The 25,732-nt window shown below is 43.1% G+C and overlaps 1 protein-coding gene across 2 annotated transcripts; it reads right to left on the bottom strand.

Annotated features, from left to right (window-relative positions):
* Positions 1-1,049: 1,049 nt before the first annotated feature.
* On the bottom strand, positions 1,050-16,820 carry FAM168B (family with sequence similarity 168 member B). 2 transcript variants are annotated; one of them, XM_056849490.1, is made up of 7 exons: positions 16,717-16,820; positions 11,072-11,152; positions 5,912-5,995; positions 5,100-5,242; positions 3,961-4,138; positions 2,734-2,858; positions 1,050-1,747 (listed from the first exon to the last, which is right to left on the bottom strand). In XM_056849490.1, exons 2-6 carry the CDS (start codon positions 11,139-11,141, stop codon positions 2,746-2,748), a joined length of 588 nt encoding a protein of 195 aa, XP_056705468.1. In that variant the 5' UTR covers positions 11,142-11,152; positions 16,717-16,820; the 3' UTR covers positions 1,050-1,747; positions 2,734-2,745. The 2 variants fall into 2 exon arrangements, with proteins under 2 accessions (XP_056705468.1, XP_056705469.1); XM_056849491.1 differs by having other exon boundaries at positions 3,961-4,135.
* Between the last annotated feature and the right edge of the window lie 8,912 nt (positions 16,821-25,732).

Raw genomic sequence — 25,732 nt, 5'->3', positions numbered from 1 at the left:
CACAGGAGTAGCTACGAAATCTGATTAAAAGCCTAATCACCCCCAATATATCTTCCCAAAATAAAGAAAAGGAGATACTCACATTTCACAATTTAAAAAGCCTTGTGAATGTACTATCAAAATACTATGCAGAAATTATTAACCTTAAAAGGGAATGGCATTTATAACCATTTACTGAACAAATTTACTGTAGGCAAAAATTATTGGGAAAATCATGTCCTATTACTGTATTCCTAAATGATGCCAATTTAAAGAAAGCCCTTGATTGCATTTAGCAATGAAACTTAAAAAAACCTACAACACACATACAGAATCATAATGATTTTGGTACACAAACAGGTTCCAAGACTAGCCCTATATCCCCAGAGCATTGACTGAGGTACTTCTGTAAAAACTCAAGCTGTAGCAGAGTTCAGAAGCGGTTCTCTGCAATGAAATACTGCATCTGCTTCCTTAATTCAATTTTCCAAACGCAATTTTAGGAGGCAAAAAAGAAGTTATGCGAAGTTTTACACCAAAAAATACTGTCACCAATGAATACCTCTATACTTGATATACATTTTCTAATTTAGTATCAAATTTCTGGGGAAATTTCTCTTGCATCCAGACAACCCCTTTGGCTACACTTTGTTCATAATCCATGCTGCAAGGAAACCAAGCCAATTAAAAAAAGCTGTTTAAAATTGTTTGTTCCCCTTTAAATATTAAACATGGAAGCTTACTTCAGAACACATAGCTGAATTCCCTCCTACTGACTGAAATATTCTGGCATTAATACATTTTACAAAAGCAAACTGGCCTAAATTACAACATTTTCAGCTGATAAGGACTAGTACATTCTCTTGGGGGGAAATTTTGAAGCCAGATGGAATCTGATTCTACTGGCAGTATGGAAGTCTTCGGGACATAACATCAATAATCTGAATCAGTGATTTTTCTAGGAGGTAAACCATTATGTAGATGATTTCCCACCTAATAATCTAATAAAGTATGCCTTGATGATTCAGACAGCAACAAGCTGCTTTTGTTCACTGATGACCTTACAACATTTCTTGTACAATTTAATTCTTATCCCTAAGAATGTCCATGTAACACTGAATGAAAAAAAATGGAAATGGAATAGGTAAGCATGGTAAACAGATCCTCTGTAAGATTTCTACAAACTACAAACTCCTTTTCTAGTCACTGAATTAGGAAAGGAAAATATCACTTTTAGGGTGCCCCCTTCAACTGGTGCCTTCATCAACCTTAAAAGGTTAAAGCACTTCCTAATGTATAGTATGGTTTTTCTATGAAAAAAGAATCACTTTCACAAGTCTACCTTTTTAAGACCCTGCATACATTACAACAGTGCATTAGTAAAACAAATTGTAAAATACTTCTCGGCTCCTTTGGATTTTGCATATGACGGTTTTTGCATCAGTCACAGCAGGTAGATTGAGCAAGCTTTGTGTGTTTCTTAAACATGCATTCAACTAGATATGATCAATAAATTTATACTCCCTTTAATCATTATAATTAGCTAAAAAATTGCAAGACAGTCCACAAAACAGGATTTGCTTTAAGACTAACTGCTGGAGTTCCAAGATGTAAGATATGCAGCACTGGGAAACCTTCAGTGATCTGGAATTAGTGTTTAGCAAAGGGTTGCAAGCATCAGAAGAAAGAAGTCCTGGTTGGAGGCATGAGGGCTTCAGCACCAACTTTAAACCTCAGTTACTTGATTGCATATCTCCCATCTTCAAACCTGCATTCAAAGGAGGGCGAGAAAAAGCCTAAGTAGCCTCTCAGTCCGGTTTACTGCCACAAGAGTTGCCAATACAGATCCATTTCAGATGCAGCACATTACTAGCAGCCTCAGTCCCAAGACCAGCGACGTTACACAGGCTTACCAAGCAAAGGAGTCAACGTCATTTGTGTTCTAGAGCCAGCACAGCCGTTCTTCTGCCTCACTGAATGCACTGTATGTGGTTCACTTTGGAAATGCACCCACCCAAGCTGTACTAGAAGGCCCAGATATACCTGTGACTCACTTGAATGGAAATTTTAATGTGATGAAATTGTGCACATGGATGAACCATTCAATAATAAAAAAGATTCTGGACCACTCTTAAATATTTCTCCAATATCACAGTTACTTAAAATATAGTTATTTTACAACTGCTCATATGTATCTACTGTCTTTTTTTAAGAATGCAAGAAAACTCATGTCCTTTAATTTTTGATGAATGAGCTTGAGGACACAGACTGGGAGTAGAGAAATGAAAACTGCTGAGCCCATGCTTTCATAGCTAGTTAAACTAGCTGGCTGGGAGTGTTGCTGGCTTGTTGGGCAGAGGACATAGTGAGCACCTCCTTGTAAGACAGAGCAATTCTGCATCCTGTAGGAGCCCATGTAAAACTATTTCTGGGGGGGGGGGACCTCAGACCCTAGGGTCCTCACCCAATTATTTTAAACAGAATCAAAACTATCATCATATGTAAGAATGTCCACCATATATCAGTAACAGTTGTTGGAGAGCATTTTTCCAACAAAAGCAACGTCCTGGAAAACAAGGACATATATGTCACTTAAAGATGGCAAATTCCAGCATGAGTCCTGACAACTACTCCCCACCCCCCGCAAGAAGTCAGTCATGTCTTATGCCAATTCTCTCATGAGGAATCTGCTACAATTACTTGCCCACTTACAAACAGGCCAACACAATAAAACAAGCTGTGCCAATTACTTACACTGCTTGGTAATCACCACTGTGGGGGCACATAGCTATAAGTTGGAGTTCCTGGGGCCCGATAAGTAGGCATCGTAACAGGGTGTGGGGCTACAGGAGTTGGGGAATGTGTTGTCAACAAGGTACCTGAAGATAGAAAAATATTTCAGTATTGAATTAAATATTACAACAAGTATCCATAAATGAAAAGCAGCCAAGTTGACAAGATATATTGTTAGGAACATGGCTTGCCAGTTGATATTTTTTGCTACTACCCAGGGTCTCCAAAACATTTTTGCACAGAGAATTGGATTCACTGTGCCTTCCTACCCAGTGCATTTAAAAGACACTATCAATAGCAAACAGCTAGCAGCACACCAATGAAAATAATGAGCTTTACGTAACTATGTTGTTGTTTTTTTTGCACAAAGGACTCCCACTTCCCCAGAACACTCAGATAAAGCCTAGCATTTCACATGTATCAGGATTCTTTACAACCCTGTAACACAAGGTCATGCTATTTCTATACCACAGACAGGGAATACAGGGCTTAACTCAATGTGATAGCAGCAGACCCCTCTTTTAAATTTGGGTCTACCATAATTACATAGGGGCGTATCTTGATCTTAAGAGGGAGAAAAGCAGCAATGGGGAACAGAACAAATGGAGGTAAGCCATGGGAAGGAGGGGGGTTTGATACTAGATCAGCTAAATGTTCCTTTTGCTCTTAAAACCACGCTCCACCCCTCCACAACAGGCAAGTTTTGTTGCAGAGGCTTATACAAGGGCAAATCTCCAACCAGAAAATATTTTCCTGATTGTCTAAATATATTTCAAACACCAAATGAATAGTATTAAAATAAGATTACTCAACAGGCCTACAATTCACGGTCTCAAGTGCTGTGTCAAAGGCTGACTGAAGTAGATGGGCAGGTTTCACACAAAAAAGTGGTTAACAATGAGTTAGCAGTTTTATGAAACTCGGCATCACAGATAAGATTGCCGGCTGGTAGAGTAAACAGCATTTAAAAATATAAGATAATACACAGAGGATTAATATGAGTGGCTATAAACTATGTAAATAAAAAATGCAGTATTCATGCTCCGAGACAGTATACACTTGAATATGCTTGAAAATTTATGTGACATCTAGCTGACCACATTAATAGAGATTAATAATCTTTAATGCCAAAAAATGAGCTGCATTTCCAGAATGCCCAGTGAGAGAACAACAAAAAGATGGCTGTACCTGCTGACATTGCCATTGTGGTCCCAGCCACCATTCCCATAGTGACACCATTTCCTCTAGGGGGTGGAATTGGTGCTGGATACATAGTTGCTGGCATTCCATTGGGCTGCACAACTGTAGTGTGATGAATTACGTGGGGTGGTGCTGCATACAAAGGCTGTGTATAGTAAGTGCCTTGCTGTTGGGGAAAAAAAAAACTTCTTCACACTGATGAACATGCATACATGTAACAGCTCCCTCAAAATGCCATCAATTACACAAACATGAAATCAGAGGCAGAACATGGCATTCCTTTTGGAAATGGGGTAGATATAAAATTCCCCCTAGCAACCAGAGCTGATCAGGAATCCACCCCACCCTTTGCACTTTGTCTTGAGAGGGATACTTAATCTTTAAAAAAGAAAAGCAACTTGATTATCATGCTATGTTCAAGACTAAGTGTGCTTTCAGTCCCCAGGCATGAACGACTGAGTCAGAATTTATTTGACCATTTATACTGTGCTATGGCCCTTAAGAGTAAACACAACAGCTACTGCCCTAAAGAGCTTACAATCTAAAACCTGAAGGAGACAAAGAGAAGGAAAAGTAGTGGAAAGAGAGTAAGAGGAAGGGATAAACAGGGGAAGAATGTGTATTTCAGCTACTTATACTAACACACGCCTTTGGTGTTCCTATCCCATTAGTTTGTAGAAAGGGTTGACTTTGCCACAACTATCTTATGTACATTCCATCACTGCAGGATACCCCCACTCCAAATGGGAATAGACCAGCACTACTTCTGGCTATAGGTGATTGTATGCCCCCCAAGCAAAACTGCCCTGCACGCAGAAAACTAAATTTCATGGAGAATGATAAGTTATCTACCTTCTCTCTGAAATATTTACAGTGATATGGTCATGGGAAATGTAGGAGAGATACAACAGAATTATATTTTTCCAAGAATGATGATGACCCCAAACTCAGATAGCCCACAGATGTGCTTTCTAAAACAAAACACAAGGAACAAGAGGAAAAATACACTATTCACATGTAATGAGTCAACTACTGGCTATACATTCACAAAGCACTCATGAAGAAGAATACTGTACCCTCCCATTGGTTACAGAACAAATGAAAACTCTCTCATTTATGCTTTTTACCTGTGCATATGGATTCTGCTGTGGATAGGCACTTCGAACCGGATACACTGCAGTTTGGTAGGGACTGGGTGATGAAGAATAGGGAGGCACTGCACCACTGGTGGGTGAACAGGAGACTTTATATGGTGTGCCTGGCGTATAACCTGAAACAAGGATAAAACAGCCACATTTAATCTTTTTGTACTGACAGTCACTTGCCTTCAAATTTAGCCATGTGTCCTTTATGGTCTACAAGGTATTTATTACACAGTTCTCCTATGTGTACCATAGGGAATCTCATGACAGACTTACTCAATGCAACATCTTCACAACAGTCAGGATATGAAAAAGCAAATAATAATATCTAAGGAAGACAATTTTGTATAGCCCCATGAGCAGCAAAACCAGTGAGCAATGAACGACAGGCTGATAAGAAAGCCACAGATTTCAAGCTAAGTCAGCCCGGAATCAGAAAGGAGTTTAACTACATGTCTTCAAGCCTCATCAACCAAGTTTTACTGGCAGGATGCTGGCAGCTTGCGTGGGAAAGAAAATGGAACAACCCTAGCCCATGGGTTTTTTAATTAACCAATTCTTACACCGCACATGATACTGATCAAATACACACAGGGCATGGTCTACATAAGCTTTTATATGGGGTGGTGGTGGGTTTTCAAATCATCTCTCTGGATTGACAGTGGAAGAAAGTTGATGTCAATCATTATTTTCCAAGCATAGAATACATATTTGTATGCACTATATATAATTTCTCATATCTTTTGTCCCAGTACACTCTGTATCCTTAGCTTCTTACAATGCTTCTGCATACATACCTGTTTGGAATGTAGGATTTGCTGCAGGGTACATATTAGGAGAATAGGCAGGAGCAGCAGCTGCATAGCCCATTGGGAATCCAGCTGAGAGGAAGCAGTCAAAAGTTACTTTATTACCGACAGTGCTACCAAAACAGTATTTTTCTAAACAAGACAAACACTTATTAAAACAACTTTATCATTGTCTTCCTAAATCTTTACCTGCCCCATAAGTGTGGATCAAGCCCCAAGCTGGTGGCCCCTATGAGCTGACCAGCAGGGTGGCTTGGGGCTGAGGAAAGGGTGCAACATGACGGTTAGGGGACAGAGCAGGGGGGAAATGGCATTTTCTTTCATCCATGAGTCCCTGCAAGCTCCCCACTTGCAATTTAAAGAGAAACATCTCAGCATGTAAATGCAGGTCATGGGATTCAGTCTTCCGCCTTCTGAGCAGGTAATATTCCATTACTGTGTATATTGCCTAGCACACTCTTGATGCCAAGAGATGCTAATGGCAGCAAAAGAAGTCAAAACAGTTGATAACCCATTTCCTCTCAAAACATTTCTTACCAAAACTATATGTGAAGCTGTTTGGCTGACAGCTTGTATAGCAGAAATTACACAAAACATCTATACTAATTCCAGAGAATCTAATGGAATAACACAATATTTATTGGATTAATTTATACTCTCCCAGGTTGAGGTTTAAATGGTATCAATTAATTTTTAAGATAAAATGTAAACACAGAAATACAGGGTTGGATCCAATTATTTCCCCCCCATAAATGTCACCAATTCCTCCCTACTAAAGCTCCCAGGCCACACAGTTTTTGTGCACACAGATCCCGTGATCCCCAGCACCGTCTTATTAAGGGACCACTCCTTCACGTTCCATCAGCAGAAACCTGGATTCAGCCCACACAGTTAGTATACATACAAGCTATTTAAAAAATATTCCAGGTTGCACAGAAAGCACAGATCTCAAAGTGATTGGGGCAAATTTTAGATATCTATGCAGTAATTATAGAACTGGTTTGGCAAGCTGCTTCATGCATTTTTTTATGATGGAGGGGTACTGCACAGTCAAACTGCTTTAACCAAAAATATTCAGAAATAAACCCTGTTTTATTGTGCAACAGAATTGCCATTTGAAGAACATCCTAAGGGTTGTTCACATGGTGTTGAATAAGATTAGGCCATGTGCACAAGTAAAGCACACAGTCGCATTTGAAGTGGATATGTCCAGAAGCCGTGGCCAGTAGTGGCTGCCTGCTAAATTAACACGTGGTTAACAGGTGCACCTATTTTCAGCTTGCAACATGAAAAGCCACTCAAGACTCTTTGGGGGGAAATGTTCTTGCCAAGCAGTTTGCTGTTAATTCCACAAATGTGGACTTGCTTACTCATACTGATAATTCCACACAGAACTTTATTTTAACTTGTGAAGTGTGCAAGTATAAAGATTAAGGACTACATCTCCACAATATGACACACCAAGAATGCACAGTGATATGAGAAGCTGGACTATCATAAAAACTTATTTATCTAATGCTTTCCTTAAGCGTTCAAGAAAAAGTGTTCAACACAAACTCTCAATCTGTCCAACAGTCTGAAAAGTAGGCCACTATTAATAAAGACATGTTAAATAGCACTTTTCTGGTCACCAGAAGTGAGCAAGAATTTCTTCCATGAGACTAAGTGTGGAAGCTTTACAGAAAACATGTATTAATTTTTTAAGCAACGTATCGAATATCAATTTGTACACTGGTAATCTAGTAACCAGCTGTTAGCTGGTGACCTTTGTGGACTTATTTGCCCTGTCCCTTACAGTAGGAAGGGTCTGAGACATAGTCTGAACTTGTCAAGTCAATTTATGGCCAAGATGATATTTGAACTACAAACATACAGCCACTATTTTAACCACTGCACTAGTCTCCATGCTTAAACATCCTGTTTCAAGGCTGAAATCAATGCATTCCAAATACTCTAAGATGCTAACAACTCTAAGGTAGAACATTTATCTGCACTTACTTAAAAGAAAGCCCAGTGTTACACAGATTTTTAGACTTGATGTTGAGTAAGCATGTATAGGACTGCACTGCATATTGTTTAACAAACTCTTTAGTTTTATATTATAGTCAATGGGACCATATCCATTGGCATAATTTTTAAGATTACACATTAGTGTTAGAAAAGAGCAAGAGTCCAGTAGCACCTTAAAAACTAACAAAATTTCTGACAGGGTAAGAGCTTTCATGAGTCACAGCTCACTTCTTCAGACAGTAGTGTTAATAGCTTCCTACTAACCGTGCAATCCTAAAGGGGGGGCTGCCTTCAGCACAGGAGCTGCCATGACCCCATGCCAGCATAACTGTCCATTTATCCTGGTGCTGGGAAGCCATGCCGCTGCCAGAGCTGCACTGGCAACTAAATCCCAGAAGTGGAAGCCCGTTGTTTTCTATGGGGGCATTTTCCTTCTTTTGTATTTTAAAGTCCTTTCATTTTATTTTCGGAAGCCGGAAAGCCTCTGTGGAGGCAGTGCGGCTGCACCATTCCCAGTTGCCATAGATATACCCCCCTTTCAGGAATGCGCTGTAAGTGGGGATGAGAGCCAGCGTGGCGTAGTGGTTAAAGTGTCAGAACTCAGGTTCAGATCCGCACTCTGCCATGGAAACTTGCTTGGGCCAGTCACATACTTTTAGTCTCAACCCTGGCAGGTATTTGGATGGGAGACCTCCAGGGAATACCAGGGGCATGATGCGGAGGCAGGAAATGGCAAACCACCTCTGAATATCCCTTGCCTTGAAAACCCTACAGCAGGGATGGGGAACCTCAGGCCCGGGGGCCGTATGCGGGCCCCGAGGACATTTTTTGTGGCCCTCAGGAGCTCTGGGGCCCTGCTGCGGAGGCGGGGCACAGGGCGGCCCTCCCCGAGGGTGTTCCTGGGGCTGCGGCTTACAGGGGCGCTGCGGCACCCTTTGGACCTCCTCTCACCAACTGTCGGCTGTTGGTCAGCGAGAGGAGAGGGGAGGGATGCTTCCCCCAAGGCTGCCCCCTACAGACGCTGCGTGCAGGAATGCCGCGGCACATTGTAAGCCCCTCTCGCTGCCTGTCGGCTGTTGAGCAGCAAGAGGAAGGCGGGGAAAGAGGCCGGCGGCTCCCGGCAGCAGAGCATGCATGTGGGAGCCGATCGGGCTTTGAGCGGGGGGCTTTTGTGGACTCTGTGGGGGGGAGAGCATGGAGACTGGGGTCTGGTCGCGTGGGGCTCTGTGCGCCGCCGTGTGTGTGGGTGGGGGAAGTGGGGAGACTGGGGCCCAGTGGCGCGGGGCCGGCGTGTGTGTGTGTGTGTGAGGGAAGGCTTTTCTCTCTTTTCTTCCTCTTTTTCTGTCACTCTTTCTCCTTTCTCTCCCTCTCTTTCTCCCTCTTTTTCTGTCTCTTTCTTTGTCTCCCTCCCTCCTTTTCTTTCTTTCCCTCCCTCCTTTTCTTTCTTTCTCCCCCTCCATTTCTTTCTTTCTCCCCCTCCATTTCTTTCTTTCTCCCCCTCCATTTCTTTCTTTCTCCCCCTCCATTTCTTTCTTTCTCCCCCTCCATTTCTTTCTTTCTCCCCCTCCATTTCTTTCTCCCTTTCTCTCTCTTTCTCCCTCCTTCCCTTTTCCTCTTTTTCTGTTTTCCTTCCTCCCTTGCCAATCGACTGTGGTCTGCGCCCCCCTGGTTCCTCGTTTGCTCGGGCCCACCGCTGGCTGCCCTCCCGCCTGGAGGGGGGAGCAGGGGCGCCCTGCAGGCCTTCTCTGTGTGGCCTCCCCTGGGGTTGCCAACCTCCAGGTGGTGGCTGGAGACCTGGCAACCCTAGCCTCTCCCCCCCCCACCCCCACCAGGAGATTTACACCTGGTATGGCCCCTGAATGATGTTATAAATGTGCAAATGGCCCTTGGCAGGAAAAAGGTTCCCCACCCCTGCCCTACAGGGTCACCATAAGTCAGTTGTGACTTGATGACAAAAAGAAAAATGGGGAAACACTAGTGACTCATTTTCAAAAAGCCTAGGAAATACAAAGCAAATGAAATTCAGGAAGTCAACAAGGATCAATTATTATTTTAACTTCTGACAGATCCTAACAGCAGTTTATAGAAGGCTTTAAAAACAAAGAGGAATTAACATTTTGTAGATACTAAGTATTTTCAAGAAATACTAATGCTTATAGTGAGGCAAGAATAGCAGGGTATTTCTGCAAATTCAACAGTTCTTCATGAAGAAACAAAGGATGAGCAGCACAATCCTTTACAGTCATGTACCAGAAGAAAAATGATGAAACCTTAGCTTGCATTAAGTACATGGCAGTACATTTTCTATTAGTGTTAGTTCATTTCAGGATACAAGCAAGATCAGATACTGAATATTAACCTGTCAAGTGAACCATTTTATAGCTCCAAGCATAATGTTAAGCCATGTTATCAAGTCATCCTCTGATCCAAGTTACTTGAAACAAAACTGAGTGAAAATTGATGGAGGTTATTTTGAACACCAAAACAACAGTCCTATACACGTACACTAAAGTGCAAAAGATCAAACTGTAGCTGCATGAAATAGTATTTCTTGTATGATGCTGCACAGGAAAGATTAGTTTAAGCCAAAACAATTACTTCAGCAATTTCAATCAATGTCATGCAGCTTTTGCAAGAACAGAAGCAGCTGAAGGCCACCTTTAGCAATGCAGTATGCGTGGCCCTTTCCATGCCTTCTGGACCCAGGAAATAAAGCACCAACATTAGCTCTGAGGCATTTTCTGTGCCTTCTGAGATCACAGACAAGTAGCACAGTTGCTCATCAAGGGAGCGTGATGCCTCAGTGTAGCTCCACCAATTTTCACATGTTATCTACCTGCCCTTTTGGAAAAACCACAAAAGAAAGCACAACCAGCTTCCTGGAATTCTTCTGTTTCGGATACCCTTTATACCAGAAGAATGCAACCTGAGGTAACATCCCTCAAGACCAGTTTCTCCAGAGCTACACATGCAGCCAACAGCAGTATGTGGCTACCTTCAAGCCTCAACTAGTTTGCTATTCAGATATCCACTGACTAGAAGGTAACTTGCTACTCCATCCAAACTGTAACTTGAAAATTGACTCAATATCCAGTTTGTTTACCACCACCAAGGTAAGAAGTTTAGTGATTTGCATACCTGGATAACCAATTCCTTTGGCATTTGCATAGGGAACCCCTGAAGATCCAGGACTATAGACAGGATTCATGATTTCAGTAACTGTAAGAAAGAAAATGGGAAAATAATATGAAGTTCGTATCCACTATTGTTCAAGTAAAATATTAAACAGGTACCCCAATTTCAACTCTTATCAGCAACATTCTCACTTCCTTGCACATGCAACAAATGCTCTTCTTTGCTTTAACACTGTTAATTGCATCCTCTGATCAATATGGGCTAGTCCTATATGAGATACTGTTCAGAAGAAGGGTGGATCCGAGGCCATTTTGCCCTTAAGGTAAGGAACTTCAACCAGCAGAGTATGATTTCTGACATCTCCTATGGCAGCCTGAAATGATACACTGAAATCTTGTTGATCTACCATACTTTTTCACAGAAATTAATATTAAAAATATTTTTTCAGTGCAGCCTTATGGCCTAAACCATTGCACGAAAATGCACACAGACCCAAATGAAGACCACCTACTACCTTATTTTGACAATAGTTCCTAAAAGTGATAATCATAGTTTTGTTTTACTTCAGAGAACAAAGATTCCCTTAAGAGGGAAAAAGCTCCCTGGAAAGGATATGCTCCATACTTCTTTGGATAGATACAAAATTGCCCCTGCACAGCAAACCAACTGTAAAGTCTACAGTAGTTATGCAGAAGATTCTTTAGGAGTATGGTTGGGGAATTAACTCAACAACAAACCTATGGAACAGATGATCCGATTCTTTTAAGAGTCACTGGTGTGTTGATAGATCTGAAGGAAGATTATCTTCACTGTTACCCTGATATTTAGCACAATATGTTTCTGCATATATTGCAGCTTGTAACAGGAGTTTTTAGCTCTTTTATAGCTCAGAGACCAACCCTGAAGTGACAGGTTTAGTTATGCAGCGCTTACTGTCAAATTCTCAGTGTCTATTTCTTTAGATAATTCAACACCCTACATGAAACATCAATTCAATAAACTGTTTGCTAAAAGACAAAAACATCCAAAGTGTCTAAAATTAGCCATTTGGGATTCTTTATCATATACCATTCTAACTTTGTTATGAATTTATACTTTCTACTTGTCAGTAAGGAATGTTTATTTTCTCCCCAACTACACTAAATCCCTCTGCATTCATTTCCCCACACACCATCCATTTAATTCCTTTGATTTCAGCCAAGAGCTTCATGGTAAAATACACAAGCTTCAAACGTGACCAATAAATGAACAAAAGGTACAACATTAGCCCCTCCATTGCAACACAGTTGAAGAAAATACTTGTCCTCTTAACACCCAGCGTTTTCCAGGGTCTGTACCTAGTGAACGTTAATAGACTTTTTAGCCATGGACAGATATTTAGACTCTCTTGCTTCAGGTATACATGGATATTCAGCTTTTGCAGATACTGCTCTCCATGAATGTCACGGCATGCTCCTTGTACTATACTACAAGGCAGGAGTAAGTGGATAGCCCCTTTGAATGTGTGTAAAGTCAACAACAGGGATATATATCCACACTCCTAAGTCACTGAACAGCCCTTCTTGGTTTTAAATAGTAATTTGCTTTCTGGATCTTTTTAAAAAGCTTTAAGTTATTATTTACTGGCTTGGATCCCACAGAAAATCCCTGCTGATTGAAGGAATTCTCATCAGCAGAGTGTGAATTCCTGACCTCTCCTGTCAGGCCAAAATGCTTATTCTGTAGGACAGGAACCCCCAGAAACATCATGAGGGAGTCAGAGGTATGCAGTAGGAGGATGGAATTGGCAAAGATCACCCCTTTCTTCCACAGAAAATTTTCTACCAACCCATCATAAATTATATAAATACAAGCTCCAAGCCGCCAATTTCAAATGACTACTTACAACTTTCATTTTGGGAATGAAGGTTAACATCTGCTTGATTTAATCCAGCCACATGTGAAAATATGGAACTACCATATTTGAACAATCAGAAAACTATTACACTTAAATTAGCTGCTACCCCAGAGATTAATGGCACAATCCTATTCAGAATTACTCCAATCCAAACTCACTGATCCCAATAGACTTAGAATGAACTCTACATGAGATTGAACTATAAAGGTACCAAAAGGCAGTTTATTGAAAACCAATGACACTGTTCAAGAGTAAGCAATGACAAGATCACATCCGCATTAAAAGACTGCAATATACTAGTAGTGATTACCAGGTCTGCAAATGCCAGCTCCGCCCATGTGCCTTCATTTTTCCCTTTATAGTATTTTTGTCTCAGCAGCTCTCAATATTGAACCAGTTGGTGCTTTTAGAACAGAATGTTCACATTTTGAAGCATTCAGATTAGCCTTGTGACACATAGAAGAATTCAGAACAAGTGCGGTACATGCTTACTTTTGAAGAGAATAAGAAGTGCGTGGTGGGGTACCTGGCACTAGGATAATCTCACCAAGTCTGACACATTAAACTCAAAATTAGGAAACTACCAGTACACAACTTGAACACTGCATGTAACTTGTAGCACTTTTCAAGAAGAACCCAGTACCAAAATATTTTAATAAAGTCAGATCGGTTTATCCTGCAGTTTTACAATAAAGTTACAGGTGTTTGATGGATACAACTAGGATATACAAAAATCAAACTCTCCTTCTACCCTCAAGGGTGAAATACATTTGTTTAATACAAAACACTGCTTGAGAAGTTGGTTTATACACTGGAAATTTTATGTTTAAAATTACAACCTCTCTAGAAGATTATATATTGAGTAGTTAAAAAGTGTTCTAAAATATAAAAGTGTACTACTATCAACACTTTATGCTACTTCATATTTAAACTCATGTCTCTGTGAAATATAAAAAGCCAATACATTTGACTGGATTTTAACAGTAATCCAGACAGTAACATTGATTTTATTTTTTTTTAAGTATGAGGGAATCCTGCTTTCCTTATACACCAAAAAAACCTGCAGTATCAGTAAATCTCTTTGCAAGATGAAAAGTTACAAGGGGCAGGTAACATATAGCCATCAGGAAAATCAGAATGATTGTTCTGCTGGCTTGCAGTACCGGGCAATAGGCCATTCTACTATTTGAAATTGAATGTACATGTTCAGACAGTTGCCAACAAGGAAGCACATAGCAGAAAAGCTGGGAACAGAACAGCAAGGAAGCACTCCTTGCTCTCCCCCAGCAGCCACTTCACAAGGCTGTGCCAGAGCCAAACAAAATTGAAGGGCACTTCGAATATCACGTAAATAGCATGACATTACAAAAGATATGGCTTATCCACACTTACTTGGAAGTAAGCCCCATTTTAAAACAGTGGGCTTTCTTCTAAGTAGACACATGTAGGATTGTACTGCAAGTCTTCTCAAAAGACTCCCTCAAACAGGGAATTTTGTGATTGTTTAAGCATGTTCTTGCACCCAAAAGACTACAACAATTTCTCACCCTACTCCCTTTCAAAGAAAGGTGGGAGTAAAAGAAGTTCCTAAGACAACAATACTTGCTCCACCACAGAACATTTCCAGCCCTGTTCTAAGTTACGGATATGACACTGGGATAGTACACACACAGTAATAATTTAGGCCAGACAATGCAAGCCGATTCTTGGCTATTAAGCTTCACTATAGAGCCTCTTCTCACACTGGTCTGGTACTCTGCAACCAATCAGTTGCAAGCCAGCCTAACGTCTTATAAAATCTCAGGTTTCTGTCAAGAGGACTACAGAGAAAAGCCAGATAATCATACCAAAGGAACATTTTATAATTGGATTTCTAACACTGGCAGGTAGTTTTAACTACTAGAAACTGGGCTCATAATTTGAATTCTCAATAAATGCTGAACTTTTCTCACACTATTTCCATTTATAAGTACAGCTCCAGATCTTTCATTACCAGAAAAACCCAAATGTGTTTCTAGAAAACTGCTTAGGTACAAAACAAAGCCTGAATAAAGACCGCCAATATTATGAGAAGTCAAGACTTTCTGGAAAAGACAATAATGCTAGGAAAAGTTGAAAGCAGCAGGGAAGACCCAAGATGAGATGAATTACTCCATAAAGGAAGCCACGGCCCTGTTTGCAAGACGTGAGCAAGACTTTTACCAACATTTTGGAGGACAGTGATTCATAGGGTCGCCGTGAGTTGGAAACAACTTGATGACACAACAAACACATGGTATCTTGATGGCAAAACTAAGCTCAAACATTTTGAATCATATCTAATGTACCTTTAGTATTTCTGTATGGTTGTTGAGAACACTTAGAATATATATTCTTGACAGACTGTTCTATAATCTTGGTGTGGTGCATTCATACGAGAGCCAGATTGGTGTAGTGGTTAGGAGCAGTGGACACTAATCTGGTTGGTTTCCCCACTCCTACACATGAAGCCTGCTGGTGACCTTGGTTGGGCTAATCACAGTTCTCTCTGAACTCTCCCAGCCACACCTACCTCACAAGGTGTCTGTTGTGGGGAGAGGAAGATGATTGTAAGCTCGTTTGAGACTCCTTAAAGGTAGAGAAAACTGGGGTATAAAAAACCAACTCTTCTCATCATGATATTGTCGAAGGCTTTCACGGTCAGAGTTCATTGGTTCTTGTAGGTTATCCGGGCTGTGTAACCGTGGTCTTGGAATTTTCTTTCCTGACATTTCGCCAGCAACTGTGGCAGGCATCTTGACACTGAGAGACACTGTCCTTCAGTGTTACTACTCTGAAGATGCCTGCCACAGTTGCTGGCGAAACGTCAGGAAAGAAAATTCCAAGACCACGGTTACACAGCCCGGATAACCTACAAGAACCAACTTCTCATCATGCTCAGAATGCTAACGATAAACCTATCTTTGTAACCAAGTAGTAAGCCTCGCATAGCCCTGTACACCATGAATATGTTTCAGTGATGCACAACTGGATTTTAGCCCTTTTTGGTTGACAAGGTAACAGATCAGCAATTTTCATTCAAAACCTGCGTGCCCAGATTTACAGCAACGTAGCCCAACAGCGCACACGTATCCTTGGAAATATCACCGATTCCACCCCCAGGAAAGAAACGGACCGCAGGCTTAACGGATGCAAACCCCAACCAGCCTCCCCCCCGTATTTTGAACGAACTCATTCCCGAAAACCACCACGGGTGCAATTTTCCTCCCTGCGCGGCAGGCTCGGTTTAAGCCCGCTTGCTCGTTTTGCTCTTTGTCAGCGCGGCCCGGAGGGCGAGCCGCCGCCGCACCGCCTAAGCCCCTCTCCCCCTGGCACAGCGGGCCCCTCTGCCGAACCGACCCCCAGGCCCGAGAAGCCCGGAGAAAGAGCTCCCCCCGCGCCCAGAGCGGCTACGCGCGCCCGCCAAGCATCGCCTGGCAAGCGGCGAAAAGGAACGGAGCGCGGCCGCTCGCCTCAGGGCGGCGTGTGCGCCTTCGCATCACCGCAGGGCCTCGCATCCCCAGCCGCGGCCTTGCGCAGGGGCTGCGACCAGGACCGGGGGGGGGGACACCGAGCACAGAGCGGCGAACCCCGCCGGGGTGCGACTCGCGGTAGGCCCCAGGTTGGGGGCGGCGGGAGGGAGAACGACTGGCGCCCCCCCCCCCGAGGAAGGGGGCAGCGGTGCAGGGGAGGAGCCGCGGCGGCGGCGGCGGCGCTCCGCTCCTGCGCTTACCAGACTGCGGCGGTTTGTCGCAGCGGCGGCGCCGGCTCGGCTGTGGCGCTCTCGCTCTCGGGGGCTGAGGCGGGAGGGGGCCGAGCCTGGAGCGGCTGCCGCGGCGGCTGCGATCACGACTAGTCCCTCCCGGCGGCTCCTTCCAGTCTCTCTCTCTCTCTCTCTCTCTCGTTCGCTGTTCTCCGGAGAACTGCGCAGCAACCCAGCGGCCCAGGACGTCACATCCGCCCGTCGGCCGGGTGCAGAGGATGGACGGCGGCCCTGCGAGCCTGAAGCCCCCAAAGGCAAGGGAAAACCACCATCACGTGCAGGGGGGGGGGTAACGCGAAGGGTCAGCCCCCGTCACGTGGTTTCAGGATAACGCGAGCCCTGCCTCTGGTGCCTCAGTGTGCACTCGGGGAAGTAGTGGGAGTGGGTTGCCTTTCCCGGTTGTTTTTTTTTTAAGAAATATCTCTCCCGCCCTTCAGGTTAACAGCTTTTAAAATCGGAAAAACGAAAATGAGTTAAAAAACAAACAAACCCACAGACTAGTAACACCGCCTGAAGGAAACAACAAGTGAGGGAAAGTGTGTGTGTGGGATCTCCGTCAACAAACGCAGCCATTCGTGTTCTTTTGTTTATTAATTCGACGTTTTTATAACCTGCATTTTGCCTTCCCGCTCTAAAAAAAATAAAACCCCTTCAATGTGTCGCACAACGTTCGTTTAAAAAGCAGCAAGCGCTAAAACAAGAAAACAACAACACTACAATTCACAGTGGGTCGCCGTGTTAGTCTGCCTGCAGTAGAAGAAAAGAGCAAGAGTCCAGTAGCACCTTAAAGACTAACAAGAATATTTTTTTGGTAGGGTACGAGCTTTCGTGAGCCACAGCTCACTTCTTCAGATACAGCTAGAATGACTGTATCTACATCTACAGAATGACTGTATCTACATTCTAGCTGTACCTGAAGAAGTGACCTGTGGCTCACGAAAGCTCCTACCCTGCCAGAAAATATTTTTGTTAGTCTTTAAGGTGCTACTGGACTCTTGCTCTTTTCTAACATACAATGTATAGGTTCTATCAGCACTAAAGTAGCACACTTGCCTGCGAGTAAGTCGTACTGAATAAAATCAGACATGTCTGAATAGATCTGCTTATAATTGTTCCCTAAAAGCGTGTAATCAGAGTTACACCCACCTCTGCCTACTGAAATCATTGCGCTTAGGAGGGTACAAGTGGGGGACCCAGAAGGACTTGCAGGGAGCATCGCATTTCCCCCTCCCCCACTATTTCCTCTTTGCCTTCCCTGCAAGCCTATATCCTCTCCCTTTTTCTTGCTTTCTTCTCTCCTTTCCACCCAGCACCCACCCAACCTTTATCTGCCCCACTTTCATCTTGCCCTCTCTTTCCCCTGGCTGCCTCTTCCTGGGGAAATTGCTTGATTCTAGTCATGTAGCTGGGCCAGGCCCAGTTGCATGGTGCCAGTTGCTGGGCTTGGCCCAGCTGTACAATGGGGAACCCACAAGGTCTTGTGGGGTGGGGGGACTTCACTTTCCACTCTATCCCCCTCCCCACACTGTTTAGCTTGGAAAGAAGGCAGCTGAGGGGAGACATGGTAGAGGTCTATAAAATTATGCATGGTTTGGAGAGAGTGGACAGGGAGAAGTTTTTCTCCCATAATACTAGAACACGGGGTCATCTGCTGAAGCATGAGGGTGAGAGATTCAAAACAGATAAAAGGAAGTATTTTTTCACACAACGCTTAGTTAAATTGTGGAACTCCCTGCCCCAGGATGTGGTGATGGCTGCCAGCTTGGAGGACTTTAAGAGGGGAGTGGACGTATTCATGGAGGAGAGGGGTATTCATGGCTGTTAGTTAGAATGGATATTAGTCATGCTGCATACCTATTCTCTCTAGTATCAGAGGAGCATGCCTATTATTTTGGGTGCGGTGGAACACAGGCAGGATGGTGCTGCTGCACTCGTTAGTGGCTTCCTAGAGGCACCTGGTTGGCCACTGTGTGAACAGACTGCTGGTCTTGATGGGCCTTGGTCTGATCCAGCAGGCCCTTTCTTATGTTCTTATGTTCTCTTTTCCTCTCATGGCAAACCACATATCCTCACCTTTCTGTGCTTCATTTTCTTCTTCCCATTTACCAATCCTCCCTCTTCTGCATTTACTTCATTTATACTCTGCTTTTCTCTATAATGGGGGCCCAAACCAGCTTACATCATTCTTTTTGCCTCCATTTGATCCTTACAACAACCCTGTGAGGCTGAGAGTGTGTGATTGGCCCAAGGTCAACCAATGAGCACTGTGGCAGAGCAAGGATTCAAACTTGGGTCTCCTATCCTAATCTGACTCTCGAACCTCTACACCATAAGAACAAAAGAAGAGCCCTGTGGTCCATCTAGTCCAGCATCCTGCCTCACATGGTAGCCAACCAGTTACTCTGGAGGGCCAACAAAAGGGCACCCCTGGCTGCCATGGAATGGCTGCTGTTGAACATTAGCAAGCAGTAGGGTTGCCAAGTCGCTTAGATTGGCGGGCAATTGCCTGCCAAACCAGTGCCTGACTTGGAAGCGGGGATCGCGTGCACGTATGGCCGCAATGACATGATCACATCACTTCCAGTTTACACCCAGAAGTGCCACATTGCAACAGGCCTTTTACTACTCAAACTCTGGGTGTAAACCAGAAGTGATGTGTAAGCCTTTTACTACTCAAACTCTGGGTGTAAGCCAGAAGTGGCTTGGTCACGCGCACGTCATCCCTGCCTCAGCTCTGCCCAAAAAACCTCCAGCCGGAGCCGAGGGGGGACCTAACAACCCTAGCAAGCAGCCAGGCCTGGGTGAGCCATGCAGGTCAGGAGATAGCAAGTTGCCTGGTAATTGCTGACTGGCCTGGTCCCGATGAGTCATCCCACAAAGGCCAAAAGGTCCCTGCCCAATCCCATTGCCTTTTACTGACAGAAACCAAGGTTGAAGGCTGGCAATACTGTTGTGGTTGCCAAGCAACAGCCATTGAGAGCATTTGTTTCTTAAGGCTACAGGCACTCCTATCATTTGTGGGGGGTTAACCCCCTCCCAATGTTTTGTTTTTAAGATTTCAGGTTTTTATACAACCCTGGGGCTTTTCTCAGGTTTGTAGAAAGATCTGTCTTGTCCATCCATGGCCCCAGTATCCAGATTTAAGTATCCACAGTTGGGACCATGTTGAGAATGAGCTATATTGATAAATCTATTTAAGACTGCACTGTAATTATTATGAAATGCCCAAGTGAATATGATGGATTTATCCTGGTGCTTATAACAGTGATGGTACCAGGCAAATTTCCCTAAGGAGAAATAAGAAATTCTTGCCTACAGAGAGAATTCCTAAGCTGCTGGTGCCATTACTGAAAAGTCTCTGTTTCCAGTAGTCACTCACTTTACTTCTAAAGGTGAGGGCGGCTAGGGAAGAGATTCTTCATTCTGGCAAATTGGTTGTAGAGCAGGGGGTCCTTTAAATTCCCTGATCCCAAAATGTTTCGGTCTTGTGAGACCACCTTTGCATTGAACCCAGATACAAACTTGCGGCCAGGAAAGATATTTCAGAACTGAAATATGATTGCTGTGACACATCCCAGTAAAAAAACCTGATCACTGATTTCTAAACTAGTTGAAGTATCTGAACATTTTTCAGTGACAGCTCTACACAGAATGGATTACAGTAATCAAGCATGGATATAGCTAGGGCATGTATAATTAATTGTGACCAGATCATCTTTTCCCAGAAGGGGATGCAGCTGAAGTTGGTGAAACGCATTCCATACTATTAACTGATACCATCTGTGCAAAGCTGGATCTAGAAGAACCCCAAGCTGCAAACCTATTCAAGTGCAGCCCCATACAAGACTGGTTGAATGCCACCTCCATGGCCCAATGAGTCCACCCACAATACCTCCATCTTATTTTGATGGAATGCCAGTTGATGTTCAGAATATCCAGAGCTCCCTTTGGATTAGATGAAAAGGAGAAACGGGTGGGTGTCACCTGCATATTGGTGGCACCTCACCCCAAATATTCAAATAATCTTTCTCAGCATTTCCAGCATTTTGGGGAGCAGCTATGACTAAGTGGTAGAATATCTGCTTGGCATGCAGAAGGTCCCAGGTCCAATCCCTGGCATCTCCATCTAAAAAAGGATTGGGTAGCAAGTACCTCTGAAATACCTCTGCCTGAGACCCTGCAGAGCCACTGCCATTCTTAGTAGACAATACTGCTCTGGATGGACCAAGAGACTGATTCAGAATATAGTAGCTTCATGTGTTCATGTTATATAATACATATACATGTTAAAGATGCGAATATACTAAACTGCTCTATACAGAGCTAGACCATTAGATTACAGCAATCTAGTTTAGCAGCTAGATTGCCTAATTGGATGGCAATGGCTTTCCAGTGCCTGAGATAAAGATAGGTTTGTCCCAAACACTTGCCACCTGAGATCCTTTAACTGTAGATGCCAGGGATTGAAATGAATCTGTCAAAACCTAACAGACAATTGTTTCCATAACTGGGGAACACCACCAAGGCTCACCACCTCTTGATTGTGTTCAGTGACCACCAACTTGATATCAGATGGATGTATCAGATTATTAGTTGCACTGGAAAGTACATACATGATGCTCCCTCTTACTGTTTAGAGTTCCAGGCTTGGAAACATGTAGTGCACATATACATATGTGTTTCATATTATTATATTTATGCACTGCCTTTCCCCCACCATAGAACCCACAGGCACCATAGAACCTAGATTCCTAAGAGGTCTCCTATCTAGGCACTGACCAGGCTTAACCTGCTCAGATTTTTCTAGGTTACTATATCATTTGCCTTCCAACCATACATTGTAAAATGCACGGTAGGCAAGGATGTCTCCCATGAATGCACTGGTTGTGTGAATAGAACTTGAATATGGAACTAGGAGCTGGATATAATAGTAAAGCAACAGTAGCTTGTAATATGGTATGGCTATGGGTTGAAAGAAGTTAATTAAGCCTTCTCAATATGTGTGCATTTTTGTGGCTAGCAGATATGTTTTCCTTTAGATATAGAACAGATTAATATTACAGTGCAGAGCAAAGTGGTGCTCAAAATCTTACAACAAAGACTGTTACCATATATGGAACAAGAAATGTCAGATGTTCACACTGGATTCAGAAAAAGATAAGGCACTAGAGATCATATTGCTAATTTATGTTAGTTACTGGAGCATACAACACACTTTCAGAAGAAAATCAGCTTGTGTTTCATAGATTACACCAAAGCTTTTAACTGTGTAGTTAAAGAAAAGCTATGGTTGGTTTTAAAAGAAATAGGTGTGCCACAGCATCTGATTGTTTTGATACGCAACCTTTATTCCAGACAAGAGGCTATTCTTAGGACAAAATATGGAGAAACAGAATGGTTTCTCGCTGGCAAAGGTGTCAGACAAGGATGTATTTTATCTCACTATCTCTTCAATTGAAATGCAGAACTATCATAAGGAAAGCCGGATTAGATTTAGATGAAGGTGGAGTGAAAACTGGTGCAGATTACATTACATTACTGGCAGAAAACAGTGAAGACTTGAAATGACTCCTAACAAAGGTTAAAAGAGAAACTGCCAAAACAGGATGGCAGGTGAACATAAAGAAGAGAAAGGTAATGATTACTGGGGAATTACACAACTTAGAAGAGTAGGTTTTTATATGCCGACTTTCTCTACCACTTAAGGGAGAATCAAACCATCTTATAATCATCTTCTCTTCCTCTCCCCACAACAGACACCCTGTGAGGTAGGTGGGGCTGAGAGAGCTCTAAGAGAGCTGTGACTAACCACCCAGCTGGCTTCATGTGGAGGAGTGGGGAAACCAACCCAGTTCACCAGATTAGCGTCCGCCGCTCATGTGAAGGAATGGGGAATCAAACCCGGTTCTCCAGATTAAAATCCACTGCTCCAAATGACCGCTCTTAACCACTACACCCCGCTGGCTTTAAGGTTGACAATGAAGAAATGGAAATTGTTCAAGATTTTCTATTCCTTGGCTCCATCATCAACCAAAAGGAAGACTGCAACTAAGAAATCCAAAAGACACTGAGATTGGGAATGGCATCCATGAAAGAGGTAGAAAAGATTTTTAAGTGTAAGAATGTGTCACTGACGACCAAGATCAAGTTTATTCATGCCATAGTATTCCCCATTACTATGTACAGGTGTGAAAGTTGGACTACCTAGAAAGCTGACAGGAAGAAAGTTGATTCATTTGAAATGTGGTATTGGAGGAGAGTTTTATGGATTCTGTGCACTGCCAAAAAGACAAATAAGTGGGTTCTAGATCCAATGAAGCCTGAACTCTTCCTAGAAGCTAAAATGACTAAACTGCCAAAAAGACAAATAAGTGGGTTTTAGATCCAATGAAGCCTGAACTCTTCCTAGAAGCTAAAATGACTAAATAACCCTTTGGTTACATTGTGAGAAGAGAGGAGTCACTGGAAAATACAATAATGCTAGGAAGAGTTGAAGGCAGCACGAAAAGAGAAAACCCAACATGAAATGGATTGACTGTATAAAAGGAAGCCTTAGTTTGCAAGACCTGAGCAAGGTGGTTAACGACGTTTTGGATGTCATTACTTGATTGATAGGGTCGCCATAACTCAGAAGCAACTTGATGGCACTTATCACACACACAAAATCAAACAGGAGCAGAGGTTGAAAACAAATCCCTGTCTACTTAACTCCAACAAAACACTATCGAATTCTGGTAAGGCTTCTGTGCTTCTCAAAACTGCAATATCAGACTGTCCCTATCATGCAGGTCAAACAACTCTCAAGCAGCATACAGTGGTGCTGGAGCTGAATTAGAGCTGGCAATCCCACAGCAAAGAGCCTAGTTTCACAGTGCGCACTGAGCTGTTGGTCATGTGGTTGGCATTGCACTGGGAATCTTGGCCTTTACCCATATTGGATGGCTGCCTGAAAAGAGCCAGGAGACACAAGGACAGTCATGACTAGTGTTCTGTAGTAGCAGCAAACAGCACGCAGTTCTACACATGCCCTTGCAGTTACCTCATCTTCCCTCCTGCCACTTGGGGGTTCTTACATAGAAGGATGCATCTCTTAGGAGACATACCACTGAGTCCACTCTTACTCATAGTCATCTAATGTCTTGTATGGAGTCTAATGTCTTGTATAGAAGAAGAGTTGGTTTTTTATATGCTGACTTTCTCTACCACTTAAGGAAGAATCAAACCAGCTTACAATCACCTTCCCCTCCCCACAACAGATACCTTGTGAGGTAGGTGGGGCTGAGAGAGCTCTAAGAGAGCTGTGACTAGCCCAAGGTCACCCAGATGGCTTCATGTGGAAGTGCGGGGAAACCAACCCGGCTCACCAGATTAGCCTATGCCGCTCATGTGTAGGAGTGGGGAAATCAAACCCGGTTCTCAGATTAGAGAACCACTCCAAACCACCGTTCTTAACCACTACACCAGGCTGGCTCCAGCTGCACTGGAGCTATGTATGTACATTCTGCTGCTGGGGATCTGATCTGTCACACAGCTAGCCTTCCATAAGTGCTTAGCCAGTCGTACCAAAGGCTAGAGTAGACTGGCAGTAGGAATGCCAGCCTCCAGGTGAGACCTGGGGATCCCCTGGAAATACACCTCATCTCCAGAGATCAGTTCCCCTGGAGAAAATGGATGTGCTGGAGGGTGGACTCTGTGGCATTGTACTCCACTGAGCTCCGTGTCCTTCCCAGGCTCCATTCTCAAATCTCCAGGAGTTTCCCAACCTGCATCTGGCAACCCTACCCCCTGCCCTTAACCTGCTGGTGGCCAGGGCGGACCTGGCAACCCTAACTGGCAGGGTTATCAGCTTTCGTACATAAAGATGAAACTGGTGAAGGTTTTTCTCAAAATGTGGCCAAATTTTACTGCAATTGAGGTAGCCTGTTTGGAGATGCTATTCCTCTCCCCCTTCCTTCTCTTAAAAAAAACAAACCACCGCAGTCATACTCTAAAAGCGCTGGGGCGGGGAGGGTTTGGGGAGAGACCTCAGCATGATACAATGCTTTAGATGTTACCCTCCAAAGTATTCATTTCCTTAAGGGGAACTGTTCTCTGTAGTTTGGAGGTCCATTATAATTCAGGCAGAAATGGATTGACTGTATAAAGGCAGATCGTCAGGCCCCACCTGGAGGTTGGAAATCCTATCAGGAAGTAACGTCCTTAGGCATGGACAACATACTGTGTAACTGAATTTAAATTGGGAAATATTAAGGCATATGACTTGAACTAATTCAAATTGTTTGAAGTAATTAAGTTATCAAAGTTTAAAAAAATGTATTTTAAGATATTGACAGATATGGTTTATTATAATGAATTAGAACTGAATACAAAGAGAGAAATGTGGTTATTAAATGGACTGAGGAGGGGAGAGGGGAAGTTAAATATACACACTTGCTTAGAGATAAGATTGAAATCGTTTATATTGTGCATTATGTGAATTGAAAGACATTTAAGATTGTAAACCAATTTGAAAAATAATATTTTTTTTTAAAAAAAGGGAAGTAACGTCCTTCACCAAGGATCAAAAAGGGCCAGAGTCCAGTAGCACCTTAAAGACTAACAAAAATATTTTCTGGTAGGGTATGAGCTTTCGTGAGCCACAGCTCACTTCTTCAGAAAGCTCATACCCTACCAGAAAATATTTTTGTTAGTCTTTAAGGTGCTACTGGACTCTGGCCCTTTTTGACTACTGCAAACAGACTAACACGGCGACCCACTGTGAATTTTCACCAAGGATGTGCGTGAAGTTTTGCCCGCTTAACCCTCTTCCGCTTTCAAAAACTACACTTCCCATCAAGCCCCGCGAGCATGTGCAGTTGCATTTACTGACGCAGTTGATCATGGGACAGAGCTGACGTTAGAGACCTGGGAGAGAGAGGAGCGTATGATTCCCCCCCCCTCCTTACCCCTGACAAGGAGAAAAGCAGGATCTGTTGGCTTTTGTACG

This window comes from Euleptes europaea, chromosome 5 (assembly GCF_029931775.1).
Source record: "Euleptes europaea isolate rEulEur1 chromosome 5, rEulEur1.hap1, whole genome shotgun sequence".
Lineage (NCBI taxonomy): Eukaryota > Metazoa > Chordata > Lepidosauria > Squamata > Sphaerodactylidae > Euleptes > Euleptes europaea.
Note: the sequence above shows the minus strand (reverse complement) of the source record. Positions and strands in the feature narration are given on the sequence as shown.

Bases quoted from the DNA above. Each gene is read 5' to 3' on its own strand.
- FAM168B (XM_056849490.1), bottom strand. From the start codon at position 11,141: ATGAATCCTGTCTATAGTCCTGGATCTTCAGGGGTTCCCTATGCAAAT. The intron at 5,243-5,911 runs GTATGTATGCAG...TCCTTGTTTCAG, and splicing joins AAATCCTACATTCCAAACAG to GTTATACGCCAGGCACACCA. The intron at 4,139-5,099 runs GTAAAAAGCATA...TTTCCCCAACAG, and splicing joins AGCAGAATCCATATGCACAG to CAAGGCACTTACTATACACA.